This window comes from Plecotus auritus, assembly GCF_963455305.1.
Source record: "Plecotus auritus genome assembly, chromosome: 2".
NCBI classification, from domain to species: Eukaryota; Metazoa; Chordata; class Mammalia; order Chiroptera; family Vespertilionidae; genus Plecotus; species Plecotus auritus.
In genome coordinates this window covers 45,417,511-45,433,620 of record NC_137771.1, presented here as the reverse complement: position 1 = coordinate 45,433,620, position 16,110 = coordinate 45,417,511, and the positions used below count along the sequence as shown (strand labels likewise).

Here is a 16,110-nt window from a genome sequence, read left to right as displayed (position 1 = left end):
CCCAAACATGAAAAGAGCATTTCATCCCAGGCCCTTTGCATTTCTGTCTGCTGGCAATGCTTTGCCACAAGGCCTGCTTCTCCGTTTCATTCAGATAGCCACTTAAATGCCACCTCTTCAGAGAGGTTGTCTATGATAATTGTTTCAAGTAGCAGCCTCCACCACTTTTTATCCCATTACTTCGCTATATTCTCATAATACTTATCACTGACTTTATAGATTATATATCTTTATATATTTATTGTCTCTAGGCTATAAACTCTGCGAGGGTAGGAGTTTTCTTGTGCATTGCTGTATCTACAAGTACTTAGAATACTGCTTGGCTCATAGAAGGAAATCAATATTTATTAAATGAATGAATAAAGATAGTAGAAATTAAAAATATGACTCTCCCCCTCCTTCCCTAATTTGTCAGTTTAGTTTTTCAGGAACACATTTTTTTCAGTAAATAAGTTAGTCTTCTGCCAGGGGTGCATTATATTTCAAAAGGAAGTATTTTAAAAGAAAATAAGATTTTATGAAAGTTATGTATTTGATTTTCTATGATTTGCAAATGCAAGGTCAGCTTTCTAAAGCAAAGCTGGTGGCTTCTTTTAGCTATGTTGTGTATGCTCGTATCTAAAAAATATGGTGATGATTTGGATTTGACTATAGACATGTAGTATGGCTGATTGATACTGAGATAAAGCACCTGATTAAAAGTGCTTACACTTTTGCATATTTTAATTACTATATTAAAATAACAGTATATATTCTTAGCTTTTATTTAAAGAATAGTAAATATTACTGGTTTTAGTGTTTAATTTAAAATATGTGAGAGAAAAGTATTTCAACATTGAACTTTTATAGGTCATTGCTTAATGCAATTTTTTATTTACTTTTCTGGCTGAGGTTGAGCTTTGTTTGAAGGTCAGAGACCTTCTGATATGTGCTAACTCCAGTAGTTCTTTGGGCTTAGAATATGAGGCTTGCCATATATGCATGCTTAGATACTGGTAAACTAATTTCTATAACCAATAAACTGTTGTTTGATATTTGACTGACCATTTCTAGTCATCAGTGGATCATTTTCTTTTTAAAACTGGGTAGAAAGGAAGGTGAACCTTTATGTGGCTTTGTTTTGCCTCTTCTTGATAGTTAACTATTTTCCCCTTAAGTTTTCATGTTCCTTTCACTCTGAACCTATAAGTACTCTTCCTAGGCAGGACCACTGGCTGCAGTTCATGTGAACGGTACTTCCAAAGTGTATAACTTGTACAAAAATCAAGATGCTCTTGACTCCTACTGTTAGTTGATGAATCCTAAATCTGCATCTCTGCTCATCCATATTTTGCCAGTTATTTTTCTTTACCAGGATATTCCACAGATACCTCAAGCATAAAATGCCTAACATTAGATTTATTCTTGTTAAATAACTTTTGGAACCTTATGCTGAGAGAAAAACCTTGGCCACCAATATACCTCAACAGACTGATGGTACTTTGGTACCAATGCTTCAGAATAGACAATTAAAGACTGGGCAGTTTTGCCTACAGGGAAAGGCAGTTGGGAGGGACCCAGGCCTGCAGGGGAGGGCAATTAGGGGTGACCAGGCCTGCAGGGGAGGGCAGCTGGGGGGGACCCAGGCCTGCAGGGGAGAGCAGTTGGGGGGGCCCAGGCCTGCAAGGGAGAGCAGTTAGGGGTGACCAGGCCTGCAGGGGAGGGCTGTTAGGGGTGACCAGGCCCGCAGGGAGGGCAGTTAGCGGCAAACAGGCTGGCAGGGGATCAGTTAGGCATCAATCAGGCTGGCAGGGGAGTGGTTAGGGGGTGATCAGGCTGGCAGGCAGAAGTGGTTAGGGGCAATCAGGAAGGCAGGCAGGCGAGCAGTTGGGAGCCAGCAGTCCTGGATTGTGAGAGGGATGTCCGACTGCCCGTTAAAGCCCGATCCCACCAGGGATCCCTCGAGGGGTCCCAGATTGGAGAGGATGCAGGCTGGGCTGAGGGACACCTCCCTCCCCCGTGCACGAATTTCGTGCACCGGGCCTCTAGTAATATAATAAACAATGATGTATCCACCATGCAATTCAAGAACTAGAACATTGACAATAACTTGCATCATTTACTTGCTCCTCCCCATCCCATACTCTTTTTCCCTCTATAAAAAACTAGCTTTCTTTTTTAAAAATTTCGGTAAATATACATAACATAAAATTTACCATTTTAAAGTGTGCAGTTCTGTGGCATTAAGTATGTTCATATTATCTTGAAAACTAGCCTCATAAAACAACTTTGTGTGTGACTAAAGAATACATTTTTTAATTTGCTTATGTTATGAATTAAACCAAAATTTATTATTTGTATGTATTCCTCTGGGACTTGCTTTTTCTTTTTCTTTTTTTTCTGTTTTTAAATATACTAGTATTTCATTGATTTCAGAGAGGAAGGGAGAGGGAGAGAGATAGAAACATCAACGATGAGAAAGAATCATTGATTGGCTGCCTCCTGCACACTCCACACTGGGGATGAACCTGCAACCCGGGCATGTGCCCTGACCTGGAATCGAACCATGACCTCCTGGTTCATCAGTCGACGCTCAACCACTGAGCCACGCCAGCCAGGCTGGAACTTGCTTTTTCCATTCAGCATTATATTACCAAGATTTAGTATTTCTTTTTATTAAAATAAAATATTCCTCTGGCCTTTTGTTGTCCTTAAAATTTAGTCCAGATTTTTTTCCCATGACCTTCAAATCTCTGAATGATCTGAGGGTGTGCCCACCTCTCTAGCATTGTCTTTTACCATAACTGCAGCCTGTCTCTGTACGTAGAGTTTCTTCCAAAATTTTTCCTGCCTCCAAGTCTTTGAATCATCTTACTTCTCTTCCTGTTCTTCACATGGCTGGATTCTTATCATTCTCTGAATTGTATATAAAATAGCACCTCCTCAGAAAGGTCTCTCTTCACTTCATGAACTTTTGACCCTTTCCTCCTCCACATTGCTGATATACTCTATCATATTAATCCAATGTTATTTACTTAATATTTATCACTATCTGAAATTATGTACTTGTTTTCTCTATTCATGTCAGCTGCCTGAGAGTAGACCTTATGTTTACCATGAAACCCCAATACCTAGAAAAATAGGTAGAGACTTTAGTAAATATTTGTTGTATGAATTAAATAGAAAAAATTATAGAATTATTGGTATTAGAAAAAAACAAAACATGGAAATTACCTGGATATCGACCAAGAGTTTAATGTTTAATTAAATTTTTGTATATCCATACAATGAATGGTATAGTAGTAAGAGGAATGATATAGATTGTAGTATCCCAATAGGATATTTAGAATAAAACAGAAAAGCAAACAATATAGCGACAACCAAACTCAGTATGTAGGTATACATCAGTAATTGTGTGGGAAATAGTTTGGAAAATATACATCAAATTTAGCAAAATTAGTTATTGAAGGGGTGTGGAATTGTGAGAGTTTTTGTTGTTTTAAATCTCGTATACTCTGAAAGGTAGTATGGCATAATTACCAGGGTTTTACTAGTACTCTTGGCTCCACCACTTCCAGTTGTGTGATCTTGGGCAAGTGTCTTAATTTCTCTGTTATGGACTGAGTTGTGGTCCCCACTGCTGGCTCATATTTTCAAGCCCTAACTCCCACATGTGATAGTATTTGGAGATTTGCCTTTTGAGAGGAATTAAGTTTACATGAGGTCATGAGGGTGGGGCCTCGTGATAGAATTAGTTATAAGGAGACACCAGAGAGCTTGCTTTCTGTTGAGGACACAGTGAGACGGTGGCCATCTGCATGCTAGGAGGAGGTTCTCACCAGACACTAACCATGTTGGTGCCTTGATCTTGGACTTGAGGTCTCCAGACTGTGAGAAAATAAATTTCTGTTGTTTTAAGCCACCCAGCATATGGTGTTTTATAATAGCACCCTAGCTAAGACACTGCACTCTCTGTGTCTGAATTTTCTCATCTGTAAATTGAGGAGAGTAATTAATGCTTATAATAAAGAGTTGTGTTGATGATTGTATGATTTAATGGTATGCAGAGCATTTAGAATGGTGTCAAGCACATAAAAAGTATTAAAGTAATATTTGCTACTATTACACCATGCCTTTTACCACACTGCTTGTTAGGATTTTTTAAGACAGCAGTTCTTACTTTAGCAAGCATCAAAATCACCTGGAGAGTTTGTTGTAACACCAGTTGTTGAACCTTACTCACTCCACCCACACTCACCCCAGTTTCTGATGCAGTAGAGCTGGGATGGGTGTTAATTATTTACATTTCAAACAAGTGCCCAGATGATGTTTGTGTTGCTGATCCTTAGTTCAAGCTTTGAGAACCGCTATTTTTAAAGAAGTATGTGTTCACATTTTATTTGTGTGTCCCCCCCCCCTGCTTTTTTTTTTTGTAACTGAAAACAGTATTTTGGTTGATAGAGCTAGTACTGATTTTTGCTTTGAGCCATTTAAATTCACTGCTTTTTCTTTTTTTCCAGAAATATTTCTAAATCTGTATTATTTGCCTCAATAGAGACATTGCATTTATACCTATTTATGTTGAATTATTTAACAGGAAATTAATTTTATTTGATTTTCTTTTCTGCACATAAAAATATGAAACCATGGAAAAGAAACCCATTTATTTATTTGTTTGTTTATTTGTTTATTTATTTCTGAGTGTATAATTTTGTCATTAGTTTCGCAGGTATTCATCATTGATTGTTGTAGTTTTTTTGTTTTTTTTTTTAATGATGGCTGCTTTAAAATTCTGTCAAATCTGTCCAACATTGATATCATCTTAGTATTGGTATCAGTTGTCTTTTTCTCATTTAAGTTGAGATTGGCCTGGTTCTTGGTATGATGGATGATTTTTATTATATCATGAGCATTTTAGATTATGACTCTAGATCTTATTTATGTCTTGTGTTTTAACAGTGGGGGAAGGGGTTGTTACTAGGTAAAGTTCCACGTTCCTCACGTAGCAATGTGTTGGGGTGAGGGCCTGTATTTCAGGCTCCACACTAGGCTGTGCTAACACCTCCCTGGCTATGAAGGGGGAGGGGCACCTTGTTACTACTTTCCTCTTGGCCTCCACTGACACCATGGTTGTTGGGGGTACCACCAGGCTGTCTTTTCTGATACCACCCACTGTGTGTGGGGAGAGAGGAGGATGTGCACCTTCTACAGCCAACTGAGGGTAGAGAGACACAGGCTCCCCACTCAGCCTGTGTGGAGGTGGCATGGGACTGCAATTTGTTTTTGCCAAATAGGGCAAGTATTGGCTTTGACTAAAGAGAGCAGACCTTGCCCTAACCGGTTTGGCTCAGTGGATAGAGCATCGGCCTTCGGACTGAAGGGTCCCAGATTTTATTCTGGTCAAGGGCATGTACCTTGGTTGCGGTCACATACCCAGTAGGGAGTGTGCAGGAGGCAGCTGATCGATGTTTCTAACTCTCTCTCCCTCTCCCTTCCTCTCTGTAAAAAATCAATAAAATATATTTTTAAAAAGAGAGAGAGAGAGAGCAGACCTTTCTTGAAGCTTTTTTTGTTTGCTCCTTTTGACGTTTCTGGCTCCACAGCTTCTCTAGCACCTAGTCCAGGATATATCAGGCAAAAATAAAACCCAGGAAACACTTCCTTATAATTCCTCCCCTCCTGAGGTTCTAGCCTGTCTGCATTCCTATATCTATGCTTCTATTTTTTGGCAGGACTTAGCAGGAGAATAGAACAGATATACTCACTTTTAAAAACAATATTTTATTATATAATTTTAATTAATTTCTAGCAAAGAAAAAGTTTTCTCATCCGTAAAACAGAATTCCTTGGTTTATGAATATTTTAAAGCCCACTTAAAACATAGGAGTGTTTAAAATAAAAAAAATAGAATATTATAAACCATTAAAATGATACTGTGGACATGAAAAGAAATTCACAATGTCATATGTGAAAAACAGGTTGTAAAATATCTTTGATATCACCTATATAAGGGTGTGTATAAAACTTATTTTCCTAGAGGAAGACTTGGGATTATATAAAGGGATATGTCTCTGGGAAGATACAATTTTGAATGTATATTTTCTGCTTTTGGCTTTTTGAGCCTCTTCATTTAGAAAACATTGATTTTGTAATAAGAATTAAGCATAAATTTTACATTCATTAACAGTGCATAAAAATATATTTCACAGATTTTTTTTCTCATCAAGATATTATAATTTTAAAATTTGTTTTCAGAGTTTAAAACCAACTTAAGCATCTGTGATTATTGTATTTTATATTTTATAGGTTCCTCTACCTGGCATGAAATGGGTAGATAACCACAAAGGTGTTTTTAATGTTGAAGTTGTTGCTGTTTCATCTATCCATACACAAGTAAGTGAGTGTTAATAATTTTTATGATCAAATTTCACCTGAATGAATTGAACATATTGTCTAGTACTTAAATCAGTTTTGTTGCCTGCTGTTAGACTTAGGAATATAAGTCAGTTAAAAATGTATAGATTTATAAATTTCTTTTTATCAACAAAATGTTAATGTCAACCAAAGCAAATATTTTACTTTTCAAAATATTATTGACTTCATTTTGAACAATTAAGTAATTTTTGTCCCTAAGTTTCTGGTACATGCCAGTACTTTAAAGTTCAAAAAGCATCATCCAACATATTTTATTTCTCATAGACTTAGATATTTCAAATGGAAAGAGTTCTTAGGGATCATTTACTCCACATTCTTCACTGTATTTCTCGAATATGCCAAGTTCTCCTTAAAGCCTTTACATTTACCATTTCTCTAGCTGGAATGCTTTTCGTCCTGACATTCATTTGACCTCTCTTTATTAAGGCTTCTGTTTACGTCAGAGAGGACTTTTCCGGTGACTTAAACAGCAGCCCCATTATTCTGTGTCATCTTACCTTGCACTTACTACTGCCTTTTGCTCTCATGCACTCTTGCACTTTCTGTGTGTCCATGTGTGTTTGCGTGTACATATGTATGCATACATAATATGCATTTGTTTATTGGTTCTTTTTCCCATTAGACTGTAAACTTCATGAGGTCAGGGATGTCGTTACCTATCAAGAAAAGAGACTTTCTTTCAAGGACCTTACAATAGGGGGAAATGTAAAAATAATTACAATACAATAAAATTAGTACTATGTTAGACGTATGAACTAAATCAAGTACAGAGAAGTTGTCTGTTTTGCTGGGAACTGAGGTGTTTCACCGATAAGTAGGCATTTGCCATACAGAGAGAAGGTGGGCAACTCAGAAGATAAAAACGACATTCAACTGGCAAAGAGATAGTAATCTGTTTAAGGACAGGCAAGCAATGTAAAGTGCATGGGAAATTGTGATAGATAAAGATGGGAGACCAGGGTGGTAACAGATTATGAAGGAACTTGAATGCTTTAGAGTTTAGAGTCCAGGTAGATGGTGATTTCTGACCTAAATATAGGAAACATGAGAGAAGTAAATTTGGGAGCACATTAAGGGGAAGCAGTTGTGAAGCTATAGTGAGTTTATTTTTTAGCTTGTTGAGTTTTACATCCTATGCAATTTAGATGGCAATGTCCTATAGGCAGTTGTAGTTTGTTTGCTGTTCAGGATTGGAGATAATAGAGTAAATAGATAGTGGGTGTAGATGGAGCTGAGAGCAATAAATTAGTAATGGGCACAGATAATTTACTAACAAATCTATCCCTATAATTGAGCTCTAAAACAATAAGGCAGACTCATTGGGGAAAATATTCTGAATTAGTATCAATATATTTCTTTTTTTTTTTAAAATATATTTTATTGATATTTTACAGAGAGGAAGGGAGAGGGATAGAGAGCTAGAAACATCGATGAGAGAGAAACATCGATCAGCTGCCTCCTGCACACCCCCCACTGGGGATGTGCCCGCAACCACAGTACATGCCCTTGACCGGAATCGAACCTGGGACCCCTGAGTCCGCAGGCCGACGCTCTATCCACTGAGCCAAACCGGTTTCGGCATCAATATATTTCTTGAGTAATTAGTAGTATTTGAAGTGGCTACTTTACAATAATAAGTGAAAATATAGGGTGAAGCAAAAGTAGGTTTACAGTTGTAAATACACAAAACACAGAGTTTATTCTTGTACTATTATTTATTATTGTATTTTTAAAATGTATTTTTTCTTTCAGAAAGGGAGGAAGAGGGAGAAAGATAGAAACATCAATAATGAGAGAAACATTGTTCAGCTGCCTCCTGCACGCCCCCTACTGGGGATAAAGTCCAGAACCCGGACGGGGAATCCACCTGTGACCTCGGTTCATAGGTCGACGTTCAGCTGGCCGGGCTATTGCTATTTTTTATATTAACAACTCTAGACCTACTTATGCCCCACCCTGTAGATTTAGTATTTAATTGGAAACAATGTTTATATATACTGGTATGTACTTTTTCGTATTACCAGTTAATAAGAGATGTTTTATTAGGGTTTTATAGTTTGGAGAATTTATAGAGCTATACTTGCTTAGTGCTTTTGTTTATTCTTTGTTTTAGGATCCTTATCTTGACAAGTTTTTTGCTCTGGTCAATGCTCTGGATGAACACATGTTCCCTGTCCGAATTGGAGACATGCGAATCATGGAAAATAACTTAGAAAATGAATTGAAGAGCAGTATTTCAGCATTGAATTCATCTCAGTTGGAACCAGTGGTCCGATTTCTTCATCTTCTGCTTGATAAACTGATACTTTTAGTTGTTAGACCTCCAGTCATTGCTGGCCAAATAGGTAATTTACTTTTGTTTGGGGAGTCATACAATTTATAATTTGGTATTTCTAACTTTTGCAAAGTAGAACCATGATTCCTGTTTGTTATTTATAAGGACTGCATTTAATTGGGGGTGAGGGTTATTGTTTACTTGTTTCAAATGCCAAAAAATGATAACTTACTTTTGTTTTTTATAAAATGTGCCATATAGACTTCTACTCAATTATGGAAACAAATTAATTTACTCACCAAGTATTTTATTTATTTTTTAATCCTCACTCAAGGACATGTTTTAAATTGATTTTAGAGAGAGGAAAGGAAGAGGGGAAAAAGAGAGAGAGAGAGAGAGAGAGAGAGAGAAACATCGATGTGAGAGAGAAACATTGATCAGTTGCCTCCCATACATGCCCTGACTGGTAATCGAACCCACCACCTTCAGTGTACAGGTGACACTCAACCAACTGAGCCACACCAACCAGGGCTCACCCAATATCTTTTTTTTTTTTTTTAATATTTTATTGATTTTTTACAGAGAGGAAGGGAGAGGGATAGAGAGTTAGAAACATCGATGAGAGAGAAACATCAATCAGCTGCCTCCTGCACACCTCCCACTGGGGATGTGCCCGCAACCAAGGTACGTGCCCTTGACCGGAATCGAACCTGGGACCTTTCAGTCCGCAGGCTGACGCTCTATCCACTGAGCCAAACCGGTTTCAGCTCACCCAATATCTTTTATGTACTTACTATGTACCCAGGCACTGTCCAACATATGGTTTCTGATTTTCAGGTTCTCATAGACTAGTTAGGAAAACAGGCAGACAAAAACCATGATGCATTTATATGATATATAATATACCAGTCTACATTTTCACTCACCTGGTCTCTATTTAATTCAGCTGTTCTTTCCTTCATTATCTCAAAATCTCTATATTCTTTACTTCTTCTATGTTGTTCTAGAAGGAGAGGTATTTTTGTTTCCCACCCTTTTCCCAAGATTTATTCCTCTACTTTTGCTAACATCTTCCTCCTAAATCCTGCAAAGTAGTTGAGCTTGTAAGAAATTTCAGCTAACCTGTTATAGAAATATTGTGTTAAGTTGGAGAGGAGAATTCAATGCTTGGGGTTTTTTAGGGGAGACTTGTAACTAGAGGTAATTCTTAGGTCGAGCATTTAAAAATGAGTAGGAATCTTGACAGGTAAATAATTAGTTCAGGGAGATGAAACAGCAGGTGCATAGTACACAGATGAACCTGGAAATATTGGGGAATTATAAGTACCTAGAGACCCGATGCACGGATTTGTGCACTGGTGGGGTCCCTTGGCCTGGCCTGCGGGGATCAGGCTGAAACTGGCAGTCTGACATCCCCCAAGGGGGCCTGGATTGCAAGAGGGTCCAGGCCAGGCCTAGGGACCCCACCGATGATGAACCTGTGCACCGGGCCTCTGGGATGCGTATAAGATCTTTGGTTAATCTCTTCCCGCCCTCCTCCCTTTCCCCGTCTCTCTGAGATTCATCAGTCTGTTCCATGTTTCCATGCCTGTGCTTTGAGCATCTGCCCCCTGGTGGTCAGTGCATGTCATAGCGACTGGTCGAACGGTCAGACACTTAGTATATTAGGCTTTTATTATATAGGATAGATTACTGATAAATTAAAAGGTTGGTGATTAGAGATGATAGGTGGTGGGGGAGATAAAGTAGGATCTTCCATGACATTTCAGGGAACTGAAACTGTGATTCTGTAAGGAATCAATAGCCTTTGAAGGTTCTGGTCTTAATTAGAGAAGTAACATGATCCAGTTTGGCTTTTATAAAGATAACTGTGTTGTATGGAAATGGGTTAAAAGTGAGAAAATCTGGAGTCAGGGAGACAAGTTGGGAATCTTGTAGTATTTTATATAGAATCTATGGGGTCCTATAAAAGACAGGTGATGGTAGGATGGAGAAGAGAGGGTGGGTTAAGAGATGTTGTGGACTACTGTTACAGAAGTCATTGGAGAAGGTTTCAAGAAAAAGATGTTAACATTGTAGAGTCTATAAGTAAAATTATAATAATAATAATAGTAACAAACATTTGCATAGTACTTACTATATACCAGGAATAGTGCTATGTGCTTTCTTTATAATACTGTATGAAATCTTCACAACTCTGTGTGAAGGTATTGTTAGTGCCACCATTTCATGAATGAGTAAAGTGATGAACATAATTTAACAATTTGCCTAAGGATTCAATCCGAAGTAAATGGCTTCAGAGTCCCACTCTTATCTACTATACCAGCAATTTTCAACCTTTTTAATCTCATGACACACATAAACTAATTACAAAAATTCTGCAGGACACCAAAAAATATATTTTTAGCCAATCTGACCAAAAAAAAAGTATGATTTTGATTCAATCACACCGGAAGGCTATTGTTGTTTTGGTCGTAGTCATTTTTTTATTTGACAGTCTCAGGGAAAAGAGGTCAGTGCCCCTGACTAAGTCAGGTACTGCATGTTTTTAAAAATTCTTGCAGTACACCAGTGTGCCACAGCACATTGGTTGAAACTCGCTGTTAAGAAGCGTCACTGGTGAAATTAACAAGAATAATTTTAGTCAAATAGTGAAAGTAGAAACCAGCTTACAGAGAATGAAGTAGTAAACAGTAGATGATGAAAGGAATACAAAAAGTGTATACTAGTCTTTAGAGATATTTAGTTAGAAGAGGAAACAAGGTTGATTGGGATATAAGAATGGAGAGATTTTAGCATGTTTATATGCTTTGAGAAGTACTTGCAGGAAAGTGGAGGGGCGTGTAATTTAAGATATAGGAGTGCAAGAGGGTTAAGCAAGCCTATAGGACAAAAATGAAAGTGGATAGATTATTCTTATGTAGCAGAGGAACACTGCTTTCTTTGAAAAGAAGTAAAAATGCTTTGATTCTGATAAATTTGTAGGAAAAACCTGAGGACTTTCAGCTTTATACATTTCTGCTAAGAGATAAAAGATAAAAAGCAAGATTGCTGAGAAGGGAGGTAGATGGACCTGAGTTTTAAAGAGGATTCTGATGATTTGGAATAGGAATAGCTACTATGAGGAAAGAGAATTAACCAGAACACAAGTAGGATTGCTTAGGTTACTCTCTATTCTCTTTCTTTTCCAGTTCAGTATATATAGATACATCTTCCTAAAATGACCACTTTATCTGATTATTCCACTTTTAAGAAACTAAATGGTCCTCATTATCTATTCATAATTTTCTATCTTTTTGAAAGTTTATCTTTATTGCTGAAAGTATTACAGATGCCCCATCCCTCCCCTCAATTCCTGCCCCATCCCTAAGCCTTCCCCATACTATTGTCTGTCCATGGACTATGAATATATGCATATAAGTTAATTGGTTAATCTATTCCTGCACACACACCCCCTTTCCCTCTGAAATATGTCTGTCTGTTGCATGCTTCAATGCCTTTGGATCTATTTTGTTCATCAGTTTATTTTGTTCATTAGATTCCACATATAAGTGAGATCATATGCTATTTGTCTTTCTCTGACTAGTTTATTTCACTTAGCATAATATGCTCCAGGTCCCTCCACGCTGTCTCAAAGGGTAAGAGATCCTTGTTTTGTGTTTTTTTTTAACTGCTGCATAGTATTCCATGGTGTAAATGTACCACAGTTTTTTAATCCATTCAACTACTGATGGGCACTTGGGCTAGTTCCAGATCATATATATATATATATATATATATATATATAAAGCCAGTGACCAGAACGCTGTAATGACCAGAATGACCAATCACTATGACTCCCACTGCAGCCAGCGAACAGGCCCTATTGTGGGTGGGATTGGGCGGGGGGAGGGGCTGCAGGAGGTTGGCCGGCCGGCCCAACCCCAATTGGTCCGCCTACCCTGATCAAGGGCGGGGTGGACAGCCAACCCCCTTGCGGCCCCTCCCCCTGGCCATCTCCTCCCCCTATAACCCTCCTTACCCCAATAGGTGGTGGGGCCAGCCAGCCAACCTCCTGCAGCCCTTCCCCCCACCCAGCCGCACCCCATCAGCTTGCAGCCTCTCCCCCTGGCTGGCCCCGCCCCGATGGGCCCCCCCACTCAGATCAGGGGCAGGGCCAGCTGGCCAACCACTTTCGGCCCCTTCCTCCAGCTGGCCCCGCCCCCGGTCAGCCCGCCCACACCAATTGGGGGCGGGGCCGACCGGCCAACCTCCTGCAGCCCCTCTCCCCGGCTGCTGGCCCCCAATCGGCTCCCCCCATTTGGGGGTGGGGCCAGTCAGCCCACCGCCCACAGGCCCTCCCCCTGGCTGGCCTCACCCCAATCAGCCCCCACCACCCCAATTGGCCCATGGCCCCTCCCCCCAACCAGCCCCGCTCCCAATCGCCCCCCCCCCCCCACTCCGATCAAGGGCAAGGCCAGTGGCTACTGCCTGTGGTCCCTCCCCCACAGCTGGCCCAGCCCTGATTGGGGCGGGCCAGCCGGCCAACTTCCCACTGTCTCCTCCTCCCTACAGGCCCGGCCCTGATCTGCTCCAATTGGGGCCAGGTCAGCCAGACGCCAGCCATGCACGGATTCGTGCACTGGTCCTCTAGTTGTAAATAACACTGCTATGAACATAGGGGTACATATATTCTTTCTGATTGGTCTTTCAGGCTTCTTAGGATATATTCCTAGAAGTGGGATCATTGGGTCAAATGGAAGTTCCATTTTTAATTTTTTGAGGAGACTTCATCCTGTTTGCTATAGTGGTTGTACCAGTCTCCATTTCCACCAGCAGTCTACTAGGGCCGTGGTTGGCAAACTGCGGCTCGCGAGCCACATGCATCTCTTTGGCCCCTTGAGTGTGGCTCTTCCACAAAATACCACGGTCTGGGCGAGTCTATTTTGAAGAAGTGGCATTAGAAAAAGTTTAAGTTTAAAAAATTTGGCTCTCAAAAGAAATTTCAATCGTTGTACTGTTGATATTTGGCTCTGTTGACTAATGAGTTTGCCGACCACTGTACTAGGGTATCTTTTTTTTTTTTTCTTTTCATTAATCCTTGCCCAAGGATATTTTTCCATTGGTTTTTAGGGAGAGTGGAAGGTAGAGGGAAAGACAGAAAGAAACATGGATGTGAGAGAAACACATCAACTGTTTGCCTCCTGCATGAGCCCCAACCAGGGACCAAGCTGGGGAGGAGCCTGCAACCAAGATATATGCCCTTAACTGGAATCGAACCCAGGACCCTTTGGTTCACAGGCCGACACTCTATCCACTGAGCCAAATCAGTAGAGTGTACCAGGGTACCTTTTTCTCCACATCCTCACCAGCACTTGTTGCTTGTTGATTTATTGATGGCCACCATTCTGGCAGGTGTGAGATGCTACCTCATGGTCCTTTTAATTTGCATCTCTCTGATAATTAGTGACTTGGAGCATTTTTTCATATGTCTCTTGGCCATTTGTATGTCTTCTTTGGAGAAGTGTCAATTCAGGTCCTTTGCCCATTTTTTAATTGGGTTGTTTGTCGTCCTTTTGTAGAGTTATATGAGTATGTCATATATATTGGAAATTAACCCCTTATCAGATGTATCATTGATAAATATGTTCTCCCATACAGTGGGTTCCCTTGTCATTTTGGTGCTGGTTTCTTTGCTGTACAGAAGAATCTGAAACTCTATTGCTTAAGATGGCTGTTTGGTTTACCCATTTATTCAATGTGCTACCAGTATTTTTTAGTTTTTGCAAAATTCTTTTTTTTTTTTTTGGTAAATATATTTTATTGATTTTTTACAGAGAGGAAGGGAGAGGGAGAGAGAGTTAGAAACATCAATGAGAGAGAAACATCAATCAGCTGCCTCCTGCACACCCCATACTGGGGATGTGCCCACAACCAAAGTACATGCCTTTGACCGGAATTGAACCTGGGACCCTTGAGTCCGCAGGCCAACGCTCTATCCACTGAGCCAAACCGGTCAGGGCGCAAAATTCTTCTTATATACTGAGTTGAATGACATATAAAATGCTGTACAGTCTTACCTCAACCTGGTTTTCTAGTCTTTTTCCCTCCTAATCTAATATATAAAAGGCCAGTGGCTAGAATGCCGGGACGACCAAATGACCGGTCACCAGGAGGTGCATTGATGGGTCCCATGGCGTGTTGTGACTCTGGGTCTCATGCTGGGCCTCTAGTCCTTTTATAAATTCACTCATTTCTATCAAGTTGCTTGTTCACTATTCTCTTTTCTTATTATGTTAAGTTGATGTTTTTAATAATCTACTTTCATTGTTAATATTTTTATTTTTTTAAAACAAAAGCCACATGCTCATTGTGTGCTATATAGGTTAGTGTGGTAAAGGCTTGGGAGGGGCAGGTGCAAAGTGGAGGGGTTCAATGGGAAAAAAAACCAAAGGGGACATGTAGTACTTTCAACAATAAAGGTTAATTTTTAAAAAATAATGAAATAATAAAATAAATGAATAAAATGAGAATTTACTTCTCCAAGATAGATTTTTTTCCTATGTGCTTTGTATTATTTACAAAATTTAGGTACCTGTGGGATGCTGTTTTGTTTTTGACTAAACAACCCATACAATTTTCATGTTAAATTAGTAAAATTATTTTTTTCATTTTGTTTAGAAAAGTAATTTGGTTTATCTAATACAAGATAATCTTTAACATCAACATCAAATTGTTTAATCACTGTGTTGTATACCTGAAACTAATATATTATTTTATGTCAACTGTAATTGAAAAAATAAATTTTAAAAATCAACATCAAATATCTTTATACAATTACTATGTATAATCACTATACTTAATGCATATAGAGATGACAAAACCTTGACCTTTTTGGAAGTTATAGTCTAAAAAAGTTAATGCAATAATATTTTCCTCCTTCTTAAAAGTTAATCTAGGTCAAGCATCTTTTGAAGCGATGTCATCAATTATAAATCGGCTTCACAAAAATCTGGAAGGAAATCATGACCAGCACGGCAGGAACAGTCTTCTTGCATCATATATCTATTATGTTTTTCGCTTACCAAATACTTCCCCTAATTCACCATCACCAGGTATTTTATTCTTTTTACTATGAACAGCAAACATTTATTGAATGCCTACTAAGTGGCATGGACTATACTAAGTGCTAGAGGTAAAATAAATGTTACATTTTAAAGCACCATTGTTTACACAGCTTTCTTTAGTTAGATCTTGGTTGAATTAATTCTTGGAAATGAGCCCTGAAAATAACTTCTTGTCTCTGGAAGCATTTTATTTCTTGTTAAGATAAAGAGAATGTTGTATTTATCATTGGAGTTCTATTGGACTTTAAAGAAGAAATAATCCTGATAACTGTGTGAAACCTATAATAATATTGAAGATTATTTTCTAGAAAAGTT

General features: G+C 38.9%; 1 protein-coding gene across 11 annotated transcripts in view; it reads left to right on the top strand.

The window, feature by feature from the left end:
* Nucleotides 1-16,110, top strand: part of DOCK7 (dedicator of cytokinesis 7) — a 200,367-nt gene that overhangs the window by 107,246 nt on the left and 77,011 nt on the right. For all 11 annotated transcript variants that reach the window (XM_080656332.1, XM_080656339.1, XM_080656336.1 and 8 more), the window contains exons 19-21: nt 6,286-6,372; nt 8,528-8,759; nt 15,619-15,783. In XM_080656332.1, coding sequence (XP_080512458.1) covers nt 6,286-6,372; nt 8,528-8,759; nt 15,619-15,783 — 484 coding nt within the window. The remainder of the gene's footprint in view (nt 1-6,285; nt 6,373-8,527; nt 8,760-15,618; nt 15,784-16,110) is intronic.